The sequence below is a fragment of the Sarcophilus harrisii genome, chromosome 3 (genome assembly GCF_902635505.1).
Source record: "Sarcophilus harrisii chromosome 3, mSarHar1.11, whole genome shotgun sequence".
NCBI lineage: Eukaryota > Metazoa > Chordata > Mammalia > Dasyuromorphia > Dasyuridae > Sarcophilus > Sarcophilus harrisii.
In genome coordinates, this window is record NC_045428.1 from 162,489,028 (window position 1) to 162,506,788 (window position 17,761).

The following is a 17,761-nucleotide window of genomic DNA, read 5'->3' on the forward strand; positions in this document are numbered from 1 at the left end:
GGGTTTCAAGAGTATGTTCCTTTAATCTAAGGAAAAGTGAATATGAACAATATCTTTCATGACTGTAATTAACCCACAATACATGTAAATATAAGGCCTGATCATTAAGGATTCTGATACGCCAATGATAAGAATAAGTTGCTACTCTTCCTTGTTATTTTCCCAAGAAACACACAAGATCCACATAGAAAACTTCACTAAAAATGTTTTGAAGTGGAGTGGCTGCTTTTTCTCTATTGTGTTTTTAAATGTTCTGAGACAAAAGCTTTGGTCTCTTTTCGAAGAGAACAGTTCACTTCAATAATGGTGAGATTGTAAAACTAACACGGAACATTTCTTAAAGGAAAAGGAAGAGGAGTGTCATAGAAGCTAATTTGCTGGAGTAATCTCTTTCTGGTTAATCAAAGATAGTTAACACAGAAATGTGGAAAGTATAAATGAAGTATATAACTCCATGTTCTTTCTTTCACTTCTCTATTAACCTGGAGATTGAGAGAGAAAAGAAAAGGCAAAATAAGTGAGGCAGAAGTACCAACAAACTCTGTGAAGGAAATTAAGGTGCTCAAAAAGGAAAACCATACTAGGGTAGAATCACCAGACCTGGATCTTCATTCTGTTACTAGCTTTGAATTATTTGGACAAATCATTTAACTTCTATTTCCTCATCGATGAAATTAGAGGAGAGGCTTAGAATTATTTCCAAGGTCTCTAGAAATTGTTTGTGATTTTACTTTAACAAAAGTGTTTCTTTAAAAAAACAAACAAAAAAAAAACAAACAAACTTAATTGGACTAGATCATGTATTTGATAATCTATGTCTGCCAAAGCCATTCATGTGGTAGTAACTACTCTAATTATAGAATGGCACTATTATTCTAATGTTTAATGGCTTCTTGGATCTATTATTTCTAAGATTTAAAATATGCAAGTAAGATGGAATAGCCTCCTAATAACAGAAATTGTCTTTAAAACTATTGAAAACACTTTACCCAGACGACCAACAATTACTCTCCTTTCTAAGTAAAGAAACAACTTCCACAAAAATTCCTTTTGAGAGATTAGGAAACTGAAGCCAAAGGCCCACAGTAACTTGCTCTATGTGCTAATCAAAACCATGGTAGACTACAGTTATAAGGCCTTTCTCCTTACTTTTTTGCACAAAATTAGAGTTTTACTCCTGAGGAAATAAATTCACGTGATATTACAAACAATAAAAGTTGTTAATAATGGAACACTCACATTATTTTAAATTGATAGGTCTGAGACAAAGACCAATTACTATAGCAAAGATCTATGCAAAACACCCTTGTGATCATCATTCTTGGTATTTCATTCAGTTCCTTTACAAGAAAGCAAGAGACTTGCAATCATGAGATTCTACTCATTATTTTTATATGCCATTTAGCAGCAGTGCAGAGCACCTAGGAATCCCTCACTAGCAAAGTTCCACAGATAATTAGAATTTCTAAAACTGTCAATCAGAAAGCTTGTTCTGAAACTAAACTGCTTATACAACAAAGCTCACAAAAGAGAATTATACACTGACATAGATTAATCAAATAATCTGTTTCTTCTACCTCCTCCCTCTTGTTCTTTAAAACTGAGAAGGGCTATCAGGCTGAGGAACTTCATTAATTCTTTTTTTCTTTTCTTTCTAAAACCAATATAGGATGCATTCCATGTGCATGGACAACTAATAGCAATAGTAGCATGAATCAGACTCTCTTTTCTGTTAAAGGACATATCTTCAACTCTTATTTTGAGTAGGATAAAACACTTTTTTCTTCACTAAAATATAATTCATTTATTTAGGCAAACTGCTTACTTTTCAAGGACTCTGGAACCTGATAGGAGGTTAAAAGCAGAAGTACTAAACAAAGAATTTCTTTCATAAGAAGGGTTAGTCACAAAGAAACATTACCTATGTAAACTGTTTTAATTTTATTTAGCACAAATCTAAACTTTAAAACTATTGATTTTATTTTTTTTATTTATTTTTTTAAATTTATTTATTTATTTAATAGCCTTTTATTTACAGGTTATATGCATGGATAACTTTACAGCGTTAACAATTGCCAAACCTCTTGTTCCAATTTTTCACCTCTTACCCCCCTACCCCCTCCCCTAGATGGCAGGATGACCAGTAGATGTTAAATACATTAAAATATAAATTAGATACACAATAAGTATACATGACCAAAACATTATTTTGCTGTATAAAAAGAATCAGACTCTGAAATATTGTACGATGAGCTTGTGAAGGAAATCAAAAATGCAGGTGGGCATAAATATAGGGATTGGGAATTCAATGTAATGGTTTTTAAAAACTATTGATTTTAATAAACATTTGGGACTTTAACAGCTAGAGTGGTTCCACCTCTATCTAAACACATACCTTCCCTAAATAGTGCTTTTATTTTAAGGGGTAGAACAAAAAAAATCTTCAGTGCTAACAGTCTTAACATTTTAAATTGTTTATCCAATTTAGAGCAACTTCTCCCTATAATTTCTCTCAAAATATTAACATAGCTTTAATTACTTTGATAATCACAGGAGACAAACATATGAAAACTATCCCAAATTCCAAATAAATACAAAGCTTAATTTTATATTTTTTTACTTATGGATTTAAAATGGAAAAACATGTCTCCTAACTATATCTACCTGTCTTCTAAATAAATACCTGAGAAAAACTCACAAAACCATAAATCAAGTAACTGAGTGGGATTCCTGTCTTCATTTTTAACAATGATTCCACCCCCACAGCCCACCCTACCCCTATTAGTTAACCCAATCTATGATTCTCTGTTCTTTTATACCATGACCACATATATGGTGTGTGGGTGTTGTGTACATAAAAGCAAAAATGTTATTCTTATGAAGATCTGGGAGGAATGAGTTCCACATAAGCACCAGACACTTTGGCATGCATTTATCTGCTGAATGTAAGGTCTACTTTGAAATACAGAGGCTACAGCCATTATTCATTCAAAGCAATGACTGTCTTATCTGTGCTTTAAAAAAAAAAAAGCCCCCGCCCATTAACATCATTATTATTTCATGACAAGCTAATCTAGTAAACTGTCTGCTCTTCCACATCTATGTTGTACCATATGAAAATGTGCACTTCTAGCTTTTCTTTTACCTACCATGCTTATGTCTGTCTAAACCAGCTGACCAAAGAAATACTGCTATTATCAAATGGTATTCTTTCTCATCTCTAAGCCTTTATATTCTATGCCTGGAATGCTATCCTTGCATGCTTTCTGCTGAATTCTTGTCCATTCTTTAAAGCCATCAATAATTTCCTTCATGAATTCCCACAGTCTTTGATTCCCACAGTCAAGTACACTCTGCTTTCCCTGCCCCCTAGTTCTCATATAACAATTTGTCTTGCAAGTCTCTGATATATACTGAAATCTGAGCTAAAAGAAGCTGACGTAACTTTAAAATAAAATTCTAAAATAGAGATTGACAATGAAATATTTTAAATTAATTATTTTCTTACCTGATCTATAATTGCTAAGCATGCAGAACATCCGGAAAACATCTGGAGAAAACTTCTTTAGAAAGTCCTAAAAAATTTTTGAATGACATACATTTATTATAATTTTCTCCTGTAAGTAATTTTTATATTAACTCAAGAAATTATGTGGCATGATAGATAAGAGTACTACACTGGGAGTTATGACCCAAATTTGAATTCTACCTTAAACATACTTATTACTATAATGTGCAAACCTCACATAGTTGCTGTGAGAAGCAAATGAAACAAAAGTACTTTATAAACCTAAAGTCAGCATATTATTATTATTATTGTTATTATTACAAACGTATGTTAACTCACATCAAGAAATCTTTGTGGAGATACTCTTGTCCAAACTTTTAAACATCACAAATACTGTTTTTTATCAGTTAGCCACCTTTTAAATTTTACCAAAACACTAATAACACTGTTGGTGCAGTTATCAATTGATATTTTGTAAACAATTTGTAATTATATTTTAAAAAGGTATTAAACTATTAATTTGTGCCCTTTAACCTTTAGAGCTCCTACTATTAAACAGACATTTCAAACTTGGTCAAAGACGCTTCACAACTATAATAACAGAGATGAAAAGAACACTAAAATAAAGCCAAACACTTAGCAACTATAATGACCAACCTGAATCCTGGAGAAGGCTGGCCTATGCCTTCCCCTATGGACTAAATAAATATACTAGAGTCAGCAGTTTCAAGTTGGAGCCTGATGACATACTATGATCTCAAGATCTAGTCTAGTGATAAGGTTATCTGAGTTTGGGGGCACACTGAGACCCCTCTAGTGAATATCCTGAAGTGTGTTACAATTAAAGTGGGTATTAGTTTAAAGCAACAATATCCTTTTAGGGAGTTCATTGGCATTTGGTGTGCAATTTGTAACCAGTTTGTGAGAGAAAGAGTAAAATGTTTTCCAACAAGATGGAAGCGCAAAGGAAAATATCAGTATAAATGAGGAACAACTGCTACACTGTTTCTTTATACAAAATCTCTGCATGTGGAAGCCAGTATTGAGGTATACACAATTACTTTAAGATTACTTTAGGACATCAGAAAAGGAATTCTTTTTAAAAAGGGGAAAGAATCCCAGCAAGTGCTCCTGCAGGTTCTACAATCAAGGTCTGTTTAGCAGACACCATTCTTGCAGATTCAGAAGACTTTCAGGAGCCTTGGCACTTCAGAAATTTTGATAGCTTTGTTAGGGATAGAATATGAAAGATGTACTACATCGACTCTGCTGCTAAATCCCTGAAGGTCACCCAACCTTTTCATACCTCTGTCCATGTTCCTTGAGAATAGAAGTCTTTCTTTTTCTATGTAGATCCCTAGTGCTTCCCACATGGCTCTGCTCAGAATAAACACTTAATGTTTCTTTATTCATTCAGCTTATACTTCAATTTTCAAGGGACATAAGCACACAGATAGAGGAACATATCTTGCTCACTCAAACTAATAGTTCAATTACAACAATATTCAGGTTAAGAATTGAAGGCTGTTTGTCATCTGGGGGAGGGGAGGGAGGGGAAAAATCGGAACAGAAGTTCCGAAGAAGCAAGGGATAATGTTGTAAAAAATTACCCTGGCATGGGTTCTGCCAATAAAAAGTTATTAATTAAAAAAAAAAAAAAAGAATTGAAGGAAAGAGTAAGAAAGCATTGTTTATTGCATCAAACCTAATTACAAAGGAGAAAATGAACTATCAGGCTAAATTGCCTTAACTAGGAATATTTTTAGTTCCCCTCTTCTCCCCTTACTGTTTTAACAATTATTTTAAGATAACTTGTTTCACTACCATAGCCCCAAGGATTTAAAATCTATTCTATTTTGGGGGGAGTAGGGTGCTAAGGCAATTGGGTTTAAATGACTCGCCCAGGGTCACACAGCTAGGAAGTGCTAAGGCCAAATTTGAACTCACAACGATGAATCTTTCTGACTCCAAGCTCAGCACTCTATCCAATAAATCACCAAGTTGCTCCTTATGAGTTAATTAATTAGGTTGAATTACTGTAGCAATATTTTATGGACAAAAGTTTAAGGAGGTTTGTGTGTGTGCAGGTGCAGGCATACTGGTTAAATTCCTGTATTTCCTCTTTACTTTGTACTACTTACTGATCTTAAGTGTAAGAAGGTGAAATTTCATGGCTATATTTGGAGTCAAACAAAAAGCACCCATGAATGGGGCTACTTTTTTAGAGGCAGAAGAGTGGCTCAAATCTGTAGTTTCAGTAAGAAAAATGGCTTTATAAATGCAGATCAATACCTGCCCAGGAAATTACAATTTTGGAGAGTTATCTAGAATCCTGAGAATTTAAGTGATTTAGCTAGGTCCACATATTTAGTTACATGTCAGAGTTAAGACGGAAATCTAAGGTCTTCCTAAACTCCAAGATAAGCTATATATAAATGATACTGCCTTGTCTACCCATTACTAATGAATGCATGAAGGAACACATTCATTTCTCTTGCTCTATTGGTATGAGATGATTGAAATAAGTATTATTGTCCAAAGTTCTTCTCTCTTATTTTGAAACATTCAAAGTCTTCCTTCTAAAAATGAAGTTCATCTATTCATATTCCCCACTACTTTTCCCCTGAATTTCATAAATAGATCTCCCTCTCCAGTCCTCCACACTTGTTAGGTTCCTATAATAATGCCAAAACCACTATTAAAGCAAAATAAATTACTTGTTTACATCTAACTTGACACACATTTTGTAAAAACAATGAAGTTATGATCTTATATTTAGCTTGATACACATTTTATTAAAAAATGAAGACTAAGAAAAGGGAGGCCAGAATTAGTTTGTTTTCCACAGCAGAAGCAGACAACCTCAAGAATGAATATATCTTTATTGTTTGTTATTTTGCTTTAATTTTCTACTTTTAAGTACTTAGATCTAAGAGTAAATGCTTCACAATATTGACTCAATTATTGGCACTTAGGTCAGTAGATTTTTGGCTCCATGAACATTGCCCAAATTATAAAATATATTAGTAGTCAACATTATTCCTAGCTAAATATCTCTCTTTTCTGCTGCATATATGACACAAGGTTTTTGGAAGAATGGAAAGAAGGGGGGGGATTTTTTAAAAAAATCACCTGAAGATCAACAATTTAAATGTCAATTATGAAAATTTCCTCAGAATATATTGTAAATCCTTATTTCTAAAATCTTATATGGGCAATGTGGCATATTAAAAAAAAAAAGTTGGATTAGAATCAATTAATTAGCCAACATGCATTTATTAAGCACTTACACACTACATCACTGTATTAAGTGCTGGGAATAAAGAAAAATTAAACCTCCTTCCCCCCAAAACCACAATCTGTCATCAAGAAACTCCATTCTAATAGGGAAGAAAACACACAAACAACTATATATATATATATATATATATATATATATATATATATATATATACAAGATATATACTTATAAAAAGAAGCTCAACAGCATAATGAAGGAGAAGAAAACTAGGTTTCTAAAAATACCTCCTAACCCCTAAAATTTTTATTTTATGGATTTTATACACTGGTCAATCATCTTATACAACTGAGTATAAATTTCAGTAAAATTCTAATATAACTGCTAATTTACAATTAAAGCCAGAACATCTCCAGTTATATCCTTGACATTCCACTGATGGAATAATATATCAGTTGGTTTAAATTACATAAATGGAAGAACTACTGATTTAAATGACAATCCAGGTGGCCACATTCTAAACAAATATTTAGGAATATTGGGTTGGATTCCACTTTAATCTATTATTAGAGTAGGAAGACTTGAGAGGGGAAGAAGGACAAGGAGATAATATTGGTTTTTCAATTGAAGGTTTAGTTTTTCCCCTACCCAAAAAGTATCTACTCTCCAGGTATTCTCCCTACTTCCACTTTCTTTTCTGTCACTTCACCTTTTTTTATTCTTTCCAACTCTCCAAAAATCAAGTGATACATTGGGAGTAGAAAAAAAAACACCCCTAAGATTATGAAAAAGAACTATGACCATAAGCAAAGAAGAAATATGACCATATACTGAGAGGGTAGGAGCAAAGCAAAATTAAACTAACTACAGACGCATTTTACTTCCTATTTTCCCATTCAATCTATATATTGTCTTTTGCCCATTTTAAAAAACAATGGATGAATAAATGATTGATACATACATACATGCATGCATAACGGCATTAACTGATGTGCATTCTGACCTACAGAATTCTTCAAAATAACATAACTTTATTACTAGACTGACACATTCTCTGTAAACTTTTCAGGATGTTTACTCTTCAATAAAGTTAGGCCTATATATACACTTCTTCAAAGGATCTTTGATATCCTTACTTCTCCCCAAATGATGTCAATCATTTCAGCCTATATAGCTCTTGTCCATGTCCTTCCATAAAAGTTTGAGGATCTACCTAATTCACTGTAAGTCTTTGCTCTAGATTTTTTTTAACACTACATGGGTACCAAGTGTACTTGGCTAATCATTTTTTGTAATCCTTTGTTCTCCATATATAACTGGGCCACCACTTTTTTATATCACTTTCTGAATATCATAAAAACTTCAAGGGGCCTAGCTTTCAAACCTGGACATGAAAAATCTGAAATAGCTCAATACATCTTGGGTCTTTTAAAAAAAAATATGGTTTAGTTTTTCTAATATTTCTTGAAACATATTTCAGTATGTCAAAGCTAATGATTTATCAGATACTAGAAACATAAAATTTAATGATACCACATGTATCTGGAACAATACTTCTGATGTGGTGAGCCATATGGGAATTTTGCTCTTAAAATTTTCTCACAATGAATTGAGGGTGGAGGGGGAGTGAAAGGGAAAGAAGTATGTTCCAAGATAGGTGATCATACAGAGATCTCCTAAAGCTGAGACTAAAAGAAAGCTTAGGTGACATGACTAGTCTGACATCACATAGCAGAAAGAGAGGCAATGAGTCCTTTTGAAACAATGAGACATGTATTTCAGTTACAGAAGCATAAAGATTTTTCTAAGTTAAAGAGAACTAATTAAAGAGACATTATTTGTAGTACAGTTTACTAAAAAGAAAATTGAATTTGGGAGTAAGAGAGCCTGGATTTGGTCTCCCAGTTCTGTTACTAACTAGCTGTGTTTTCGGAATAGTGTCCTTTGACTTCTCTTGACCTTGAGCTTCCAATAATAGTCTGTTATTTCTGCTTTGAAAGTGCCAAGTTATTTAACTTTCCAACCATAGATCTTTGATATTCTTCTCTCTTAAAGACCCAACTATGCCTCACTTGTCCCCCATACTACCATCATTTTCTTACTACTGCCTGCTCTGGGGACAGCAATCAAAATAGCACTACCCCTGCTTTTAGAAAGAGCCGATAATTAAATTGCCCTATAACGCCACTCACTATCCCTGTGACTGTTCCTAGACCAAAATGTCATTTTTCTCTATATGTTGTCTCCTTCTACTTAATTTTAGGAATTAAGATGAATAAGTAAGAATTAAGGGAAAAAGTGGTTTGCTTGTGTATTTTTATGTTTCCCCATCACACTTAGTGTATTTAACATATACATACTTAATAAATACCAAGAAGTAGCAAGGTATAGAAGAAAGAATACTGCCTTTGTAGTCAAAGGAGCGACATCCAAATTTCTTTCTGCCACATCACTGGTATAATTCTGGACAAATTCCTTAATCATTCAGTCTTGTTTTCCTTATCTTAAAAGTACTTGTAACAGATGATCCCTCGGTCCTTCTCAGCAATGACCCTGTGATTAATATGAAACTAGGATGTATGAAACTAGGTTATTTCAGGTTTATTTTCAGAGATTAAAGGACATGATTTTGTCACTGTAGAACTATTTTCACCAACACAAGAGCACAATCCTGCTAAATTTTCATGGGATACTATCCTCCCCATCCCCAACTTGCTCCACAGTGGCCAACCTTCTACAGATGAACATTTTCACTATGCTAATTCTACTATGACAGATATCATCTGCCATCAATCCCACAATCCCCACTCAAGTTTTTTGAGCGCAGTAAAACTTCCCAATTTGAGTTTCAAGGACCCAGTCTTCAAGAAACCAGGGTTATCACATGTGCAAAAAAGTTTGCAGCAGTCCTTTTTGTAATGGCAAGGAACTGGAAAATGAGTGGATACCCATCAGCTGAAGACTGATTGAATAAGTTATGGTATATGAATGTTATGAAATATTATTGTTCTATAAGAAACAATCAGCAGGATGATTTTAGAGAGACCTGGAGAGACTTAACTGATGCTAACTGAAGTTGATTAGCAAGGAGAAAACATTGTATGCAGCAACCAGAAGATTATATGGTGATCATTTCCTTTGGACTGGGCTCTTTTCAAAAGCAAAATGATCCAGGCCAATTCCAATGGTCTTGTGATGAAAAGAGCCATCTGCACCCAGAGAGAAAACTGTGGGGACTGAGTATGGATCACAACATAGTATTTTCACTTTTGTTGTGATTTGCTTGCATTTTGTTTTCTTTTTGATTTGATTTTTTTATTTCAGTTTTTCATTTTCAAAACCTATGCATAGATAATTTTTCAACATTGATCCTTGCAAAACCTTGTGTTCCAACTTTTTCTCCCCTTCCCCCCACCTTCTCCCCTAGATGTCATGTAATCCAAAATGTTAAACATGTAAAAAAATATAATTAAATCCAATAATATATGCATACATATTTCTATAACTATCATGCTGCACAAAAAAATCACATCAAAAAGAAAAAAATAAGAAAACAAAATGCAAGGAAACAACAAAAAAGAGTGAAAAAAAGAGTATGTTGTGATCCATACTCAGTTCCCACAGTCCTCTCTCTAGGTGTAGATGGCTCTCTTCATCACAACATCATTAAAACTGGCCTCAATCATCTCACTGCTGAAAAGAGCGACATCCATCAGAATTGATCATCATATAATTTTGCTGTTGTCATATACAATGATCTCCTAATATGCTCATTTCACTTACTATCAGTTCATGTAAGTCTCTCCAGGATTCTCTAAAATCATCCTGCTTGATCTGATTTTTCTTGTGCAGTATAATTGTGGAAATATGTATAGAAAAATTGCACATGTTTAACACATATTGTATTGCTTGCAGTCTGGGGAAGGGGGAGGAAAGAAAGGGAGAGAGGAATCTGGAGCACAAGGTCTTGAAGGAGTGAATGTTGAAAATTGTGCACATGTTTTGAAAATAAAAAGCTTTAAATAACAAACAAGCAAGCAAATAAACCAGGGTCATCTCTATACCCCAAAGTTATCAGAATTAGATTTTAGAAGAAGACTGTTTTATGTTACTTTATTAAATTACTAAAGTACTGAAAAACCAAGTATTTTTATGGAGAGAATTTAATATGTTTGCCAAATTTCCTCTGAAGATGTTATTTAAGATTAGAAAAGAAAATTAAATTCTAACAAATAACCAAAAATTTGATGGCATCATTTTAAATCAACAAACATTTATTGAACTACTAATAAGCTAAACATATTTCTAGGGTTTTTAACTGATCTGTGGCAGGTATCTTTTAAAAGCAAGATTTATATTGATGAAAGGGGGGAAATTCCTAAAATCTGGTTGTTTTTCATCCAAACTTGTTTCTTAATTTGCAGTTATGTTTACTTGGTACCTTCAAAACTCAGGTTTAGAAGATTATATCTGTTAAGTCATCAAAAAACATTTTCTTCAATTATATATGTTTTGGACTCTTACTGTATAGCATATTTGTATGAAGCATCCTAAAATGTGTCAGTCAAGTAAAAGAGCTAACCAACTACAGAGCTCACCAAAAGATAAAATACAATGGAATAGCAAACTATATTTGGTAAGAGTCAGAATGAATAAAAGACATAAATATTTTTCTCAAAGAAGAGAGAAAACTAAAAACTTTACAAGTATGAAACAAATATCCTTATGGCTGTGTGATCATGGACAAATCACTGATCCTCTCAATGTTACAAACAACTTGCAAAGATATAGAATCTATTGAAGAGGTGTTCATTAGTTTTGGTAGGAGTAGTTATGAAATGGAACTAGACATACATACATATATCTCTCTCAAAGAATAAAGGGAAAAGAAACAAAGCAAACCATCTATGGGTTAATATGGATTAATACTTCAGTACAGTGAATACTGAAGGTAGAAGTAACGAGGATAAAAATGGCAAAGTTCTTAATATGCTTCTAAGACAAAGAAAAGTAATGTTGGTTAGATGTAAAACCACAGTTATAACGACTGGAAGACCTTATTAGAAGCCAAAGAATCAGTTATATGTCATACAATGCACACACATTTTAAAACCAATATAAGAACTTGTCATTCATTTTATAGTTTCATAATATATTACCTTAATTGTAATGTAGTTTTTTAATGATTTTGACATTTTTTCTTTCCCTTTAACATGTAAATGCCCTGGAAGAGGAATAACAAGGTTAAGTTGTTTTTGAAACATGAGAAAAATAGCTTAATCCTAAAGAAAAATCTGAAGAGCTGATACAAGTAACTGAAAACATTAGAAAAGTTATTCTCACTGGAAAATGAATGGATGCCCATCAATTGGAGAATGATTGGGTAAATTGTGGTATATGAATGTTATGGAATATTATTGTTCTGTAAGAAATGACCAGCAGGATGAATACAGAGAGGCTTGGAGACAGTTACATGAACTGATGCTAAGTGAAATGAGCAGAACCAGGAGATCATTATATACCTCAACAATGATACTGTATGAAGATGTATTCTGATGGAAGTGGATTTCTTCGACAAAGAGAGCTAACTCAGTTTCAACTGATAAGGACAGACGACAGCAGCTACACTCAAAGAAAGAACACTGGGAAATGAATGTAAACTGTTTGCATTTTTGTTTTTCTTCCCAGGTTATTTTTACCTTCTGAATCCAATTCTTCCTGTGCAACATGAGAACTGTTCAGTTCTGCACACATATATATTGTATCTAGGATATACTGTGACATATTTAACATGTATAAGACTGCTTGCCATCTAGGGGTGGGGGTGGAAGGAGGGAGGGAAAAAGTCGGAACAGAAGTGAGTGCAAGGGATAATGTTGTAAAAAAAAATTACCCTGGCATGGGTTCTGTCAATAAAAAGTTATAATAAAAAAAAGAAAGAAAAGTTATTCTCCATTAGCACAGAAGTACCTCTGGCTCAATTAGGGCTAACATATTAACATAAACATAACACTAAATACAGATAATAGAGGTAAAGGGGAACTCAGAAGCTAGTTAGTCCAAACCATCTCACTAATGTCCTATTTGCTTCTTATGCCACAATTTAGAAACATCTACTTAAACACATTAAGTACCTGGATAATAGTAATATTTGAGTAAATTCTTATAAATGAGGAAATTGGCAATGAATTTAATAATGTAAGCATTATACTCCGAGTTTAGATACATTGACAAGAAAGCTATATAGCTGAACAGAACAGGTTAGGACTTTCCTGATATGTTATATATAGAATCATTATCAGTTGGAATGAACTTTATATTAGATTCTTTGGTTCAGTTTTTCTTCCCCTTTCCCCTCCTCCCCCAATAAATTTTCTCTACAACACTTGTTATCATCTCACTTAGACTTCAATTCTAGGGATGGCAGTAGAAGGTAGCTCATTTTGTTCTGAGAAAGCTTTATTTAACTATTAGAAATTCTTGGCTACCTAAAGAAAATTCTTCATCCCTATAATTTCTTCCTACCATTTTCAGTGCTGTCCTCTGCAGCTATACAAGCTAAAATCTAAATGCTCTTCCATGTGATAACCCTTCAAATATTTGAAGATAGCTATCATGTTCTCAAGTCTTTTTTTTCCCAAGTTAAATTAAGAATTCTACAAATTCACTGAATCTTTCTGGAATTAGTTCATGTCTCCTCTGTCACATATATGTAAGAGAAGAGGTTAGCTTCAATAAAGACCTTTTTTTCTTAAAACACATAGACACCACCTAGAATATAAGGAGTTTCTAAAAGCTTTGTGTAGCATTTTCCCTAAGCAATACAACTCCTCTCAAAAAAAAAAGAAAAAAAAAAGTCTCCTAGAAATATTTGTTCCTAATGAAGGGATTTCACTTTCCTAATCTGCTTAAAAATACTGTGTTACAATACAAATGTATTCTGATAACTGTTTATATAATAGCTTATCTTAAAAGTGATATAACATGGGAGGAGTCATGTGGTTGTCAAATAATATTATATTGATAAATTAAGTTTGACAGATAAAATAAGATTTTATCTGATTTTTTCATTTCTCTAGTTTAACTTTTTTATTGGAAAGAATAATTCTTCATTGTTTTACTAAAGGAAATACATGACATTTCTTATATCTCCAATGTAAAACTAAGATTAAGATATAAAGGAAGCTATCTGCTTAAGATCTTACTTAATAATTGGAGAAAATATCTACATCAATTAAAAAGTGCTTCTCTCCCTAGATTTTAAGGCTAGTATTCTTTTATTATTTTTAAACATTAACTGGCTGCTTTCATACTACTCTATAAAGTTGGCTAGATCTGACTAGTCACTGGGTAAGGTTTAAAGGAACCAAAGACATCAATATGAGTGTTAACCTTCTTCTCATTCTTTGAAACAGAAATATGCCAACAGAAGTGCATTTTTGCTAGAACATTTAGAATATAACCCTGATTATCTATAGACCATTGAAAAAGATGAGCTAATAGGGAGTTAGACCCATGCAGAGGACTATATTTTTCAGGTATTGTCAAAAGTATCAATCCTTCAATATGAAGTATGCCAAAGGTTTTCAATGGTGTTTCCCACTTACATAAGTTATGTTTGTTTATTCTTTTAACAGTATTTTACCTTTCCCTAATTACTTATAAAATTTTTTTTAACATTTACTTTTTAAAAAAAAAGGAGTTAAAAAAAAAATGAGCTCCCTCCTTTTACCACACTCTCCCTAAGATGACAACCAATCTGTGCAATCATTTCAAATATATTCTATATTAATCATGGTGTGAAAGAAAAAAGTGGCCAAAAGAAAAGAAACATGGAAAAAAAAAATAAAGTGAAAATAACATGCTTCAATCTTTATTCTGACTTCATCTAACTCTTTGGATGTGAACAGCATTTTCCATCACAGTCTTTTCGAATCGTCTTGGATCAATTTATTGCTGAGAAGAGCTAAATCTATCACAGTTGATCATTGCACAATGTCATCCTGGTTCTGCTCATTTCACTTTACATAAGTTCATATAAACCTTTCCAAGTTTTTACATGAATAAGTTTTATAAACTCTGGCTCTATTTGCAATTATTTGGCTAAAGACTGAGAAAAAAAGTTTAAATATTTTCTATTCCACATCACTAAAGTGTTGTAAAGCACCTTACATTGTAAACTATACTTAATGTCCATTAGGAAGTAATTTCTCAAATTTCTACCATTAAATCAGTAGGTTACTTCCCTCATCTATTTAAATATATCTACCTTCCTATTGATTTTTCATAGAAAAATGAATGTAGCAAAGTAACAATGTCAGGAATGTAGCAACTGTATATCTTGGATCCTACTTAGTTGTAACAAGGAAAAAGTTGTGACAGTTTAGATACATCCAGCAGCCAAACTAACTAACATTTCACAATCACAGCAGCAAAACCATTTTGATGTTCTTCATAAACATATTTTCTTAAAAGGAGATACTTTGAAAACATTATTGGAAGGTTAAATTTACAAAGGGTAAAATTTCAAGCTATGAGGAATGCAAAAATATAAAAGAGTGGACTGCTTGATATTTGTTGAGCAACCACAGAGTTTTAGGTGATATACAGAATATATATATACCAAACAATGGCTTTGAACTTTTGAGACTTACATTTTCATAAAATCAAATAATTTCAAAATTTTAAGAAGTGGGGCAGCTAGATGGCATCATGAGCCCCAAACTCAGAAGGACCTGAGTTTAAATCTGGTCTCAGACACTTAATACTTCCTAGCTGTGTGACCCTGGGCAAGTCACTTAACCCCTATTGCCTCCACAAAAAAATAATGAAAATAATAGTAAAATTTAAAGAAGCCTCCAAAGCTACTGGCCATATTCATATATTAAAAAGAATCCCTTCAACAATACACCCAATCTCTGCTTGAAGACATCCAATGTGAAAACTTACTATATTTTCTGAGTCTATTTTTAAAATGAATTGCTTGAATTACAAAAAAATTTTTCTTTACATCAAATCTATATTTGCTACTCTGATTGCCACCTATTGTTCCTAGTCTTCCTTCGGGGAAGCAAAACCCACATATCAATAATTTTTTAATGTAAATTTTAGGTGTTTTTGACCCTTTTTTTATTTGATTCATTTAATTTCATACACTCATGCATTCTGCAGCAGTACAGGGGTAGACCTCGACTTCCTAAAGAGTATATCACTTGAAGTAAGATCTTGCACAGGTTCTATCTACCTGGAAAGGCTTCAAGTACAAGTCCAATGACAGATTTAAGCTTCGGATCAGGCTAAATAAATTCAGATACTCAATATCAAGTCGTTTACATACTGATTAGCTTGATAGTCACAGCAGCTATTGAATGAACATGGAAGGATTTAAGATTTAGGTTGGCAGGACAGCTAGTTATAACAAATCACAGATCCTTTTAACAAAACATATTAAAAGAAATACTTTTTAGACTTAGATGACTAAGTAGACAAGAAAATGTGTATGTTTGTGTGGGAATGTGAAGGCAGCATATAGTGTTTCCTAATCCTTAGGGAAAGATACATGGTACATTAGATAATGTGAACAATGATACAATGAAACCTAATTCTTGGTATTCCAAAGTCCCTCATGGGCCCCTCCCCCAAAAATACAAAAATACTGTCACAAACATACATGGGAAATAAGCAATTTCCTTATATATGCATATATGTGTGTGTGTGTGTGCGTGTTTATTCATTTGATATACCTCCTTTCAAATATAGCACCACCGTATCAGTAAAGACTGAATTTTTGAACAATAAAACTAATTAATAATTCCACTTACCTGAATGTAGAAAATAGTTTCCCCACTGCTTGCAATGGTGATATACTTCACATTGTGCAATTTCATTTTCATGATGTGGAAAAGCTAAATCGATCCCACCTGTATGGATATCCAATTGGCTTCCAAAAACTAAACTAGAAAACATATTCAACTACTTTAATAAACTTACTCATCAACTTTTCTCCAGATTGTCAACTGTTCATTACCCCATCCCATATAATATTGCAGAGACTATTACTAAAATGAAACACAAAGCTCTAATCAAACCACTGAATATTTTTTTTTTAATTCAACTAAATTCAAAAGTAAACTGGTAATTTGATCCACTCACTTTTTAGAACTAGATTATTTCATTTCCAATTGGAAATTAGCCTCTTTCCCGCCTCCTTTATTGAATACAATTTTTCATTGTCCAAGAAGGAAGCCTTTACTATTTCTTCCTTTCTGCATTTGATTGTGAGGTTTTTATGCCCTATAATACATGGTCAATTTTTGTGGAGATGCCACATACTGCTAAGAAAAAGATGTATTCCTTTCTATCTCTGTTCAATTTTCTCCAGGCATATCATATCTAGGTTTCCTAAAATTCTATTAACTTCTCTAGTTTCTTGTTTATTTTGTGGTTAGATTTGTCTGATTCTGAGAGGGAAAGGTTGAGGTCTCCCACTACTATAGTCTTGCTGTCTATTTCTTCCTTTAACTAGCTTAAAATCTTCTCTAGGAATTTGGCTGCTCTATCACTTGGGATATATCCTTACTACTTCATTGTTTACAGTACCCTTTATCAAAATATACTTTCCGCATCTCTTTTAATAAAATCTATTTTTACTTTTGTTTTATATGAGATCAGAAATGCTTCTCCTGGTTTTTTTACTTCAGCTGAAGCACAATAAATTCTGTAAGGAGACTAATATTTTTAATGCTCTATATTTACATTTTCCAGTGAATGATCTTAATCTTTCTTTGAGCCTAGAAATCAACAAATGACATTAAAAAAAAAAAATCCTATTGCACAGCCAATTGCTCTAATTTGAAAGAAGTTAACATATATTGCTCTAATTTGAAAGAAGTTAACATATGCAAGGGGACTGCAAAGATTGAAATTGTGTAGTTGTTGGTTCAGGATTTCAGAGTCATACCATATTAACCAAGTTAACAGATTCAAAACAATATATTTCATTCGTGCTATATTCC

The 17,761-nt window shown here is 32.8% G+C and overlaps 1 protein-coding gene across 6 annotated transcripts in view; it reads right to left on the minus strand.

The window, feature by feature from the left end:
• CARS2 (cysteinyl-tRNA synthetase 2, mitochondrial) overlaps positions 1 to 17,761 on the minus strand; it is a 64,245-nt gene that overhangs the window by 23,432 nt on the left and 23,052 nt on the right. For 5 of the 6 annotated variants that reach the window (XM_031958708.1, XM_031958705.1, XM_031958704.1 and 2 more), the window contains 3 exons: positions 16,568 to 16,701; positions 11,906 to 11,970; positions 3,509 to 3,575 (listed from right to left, as the gene is read on the minus strand). In XM_031958708.1, coding sequence (XP_031814568.1) covers positions 3,509 to 3,575; positions 11,906 to 11,970; positions 16,568 to 16,701 — 266 coding nt within the window. The remainder of the gene's footprint in view (positions 1 to 3,508; positions 3,576 to 11,905; positions 11,971 to 16,567; positions 16,702 to 17,761) is intronic. The other variant, XM_031958706.1, reaches the window with a different exon arrangement.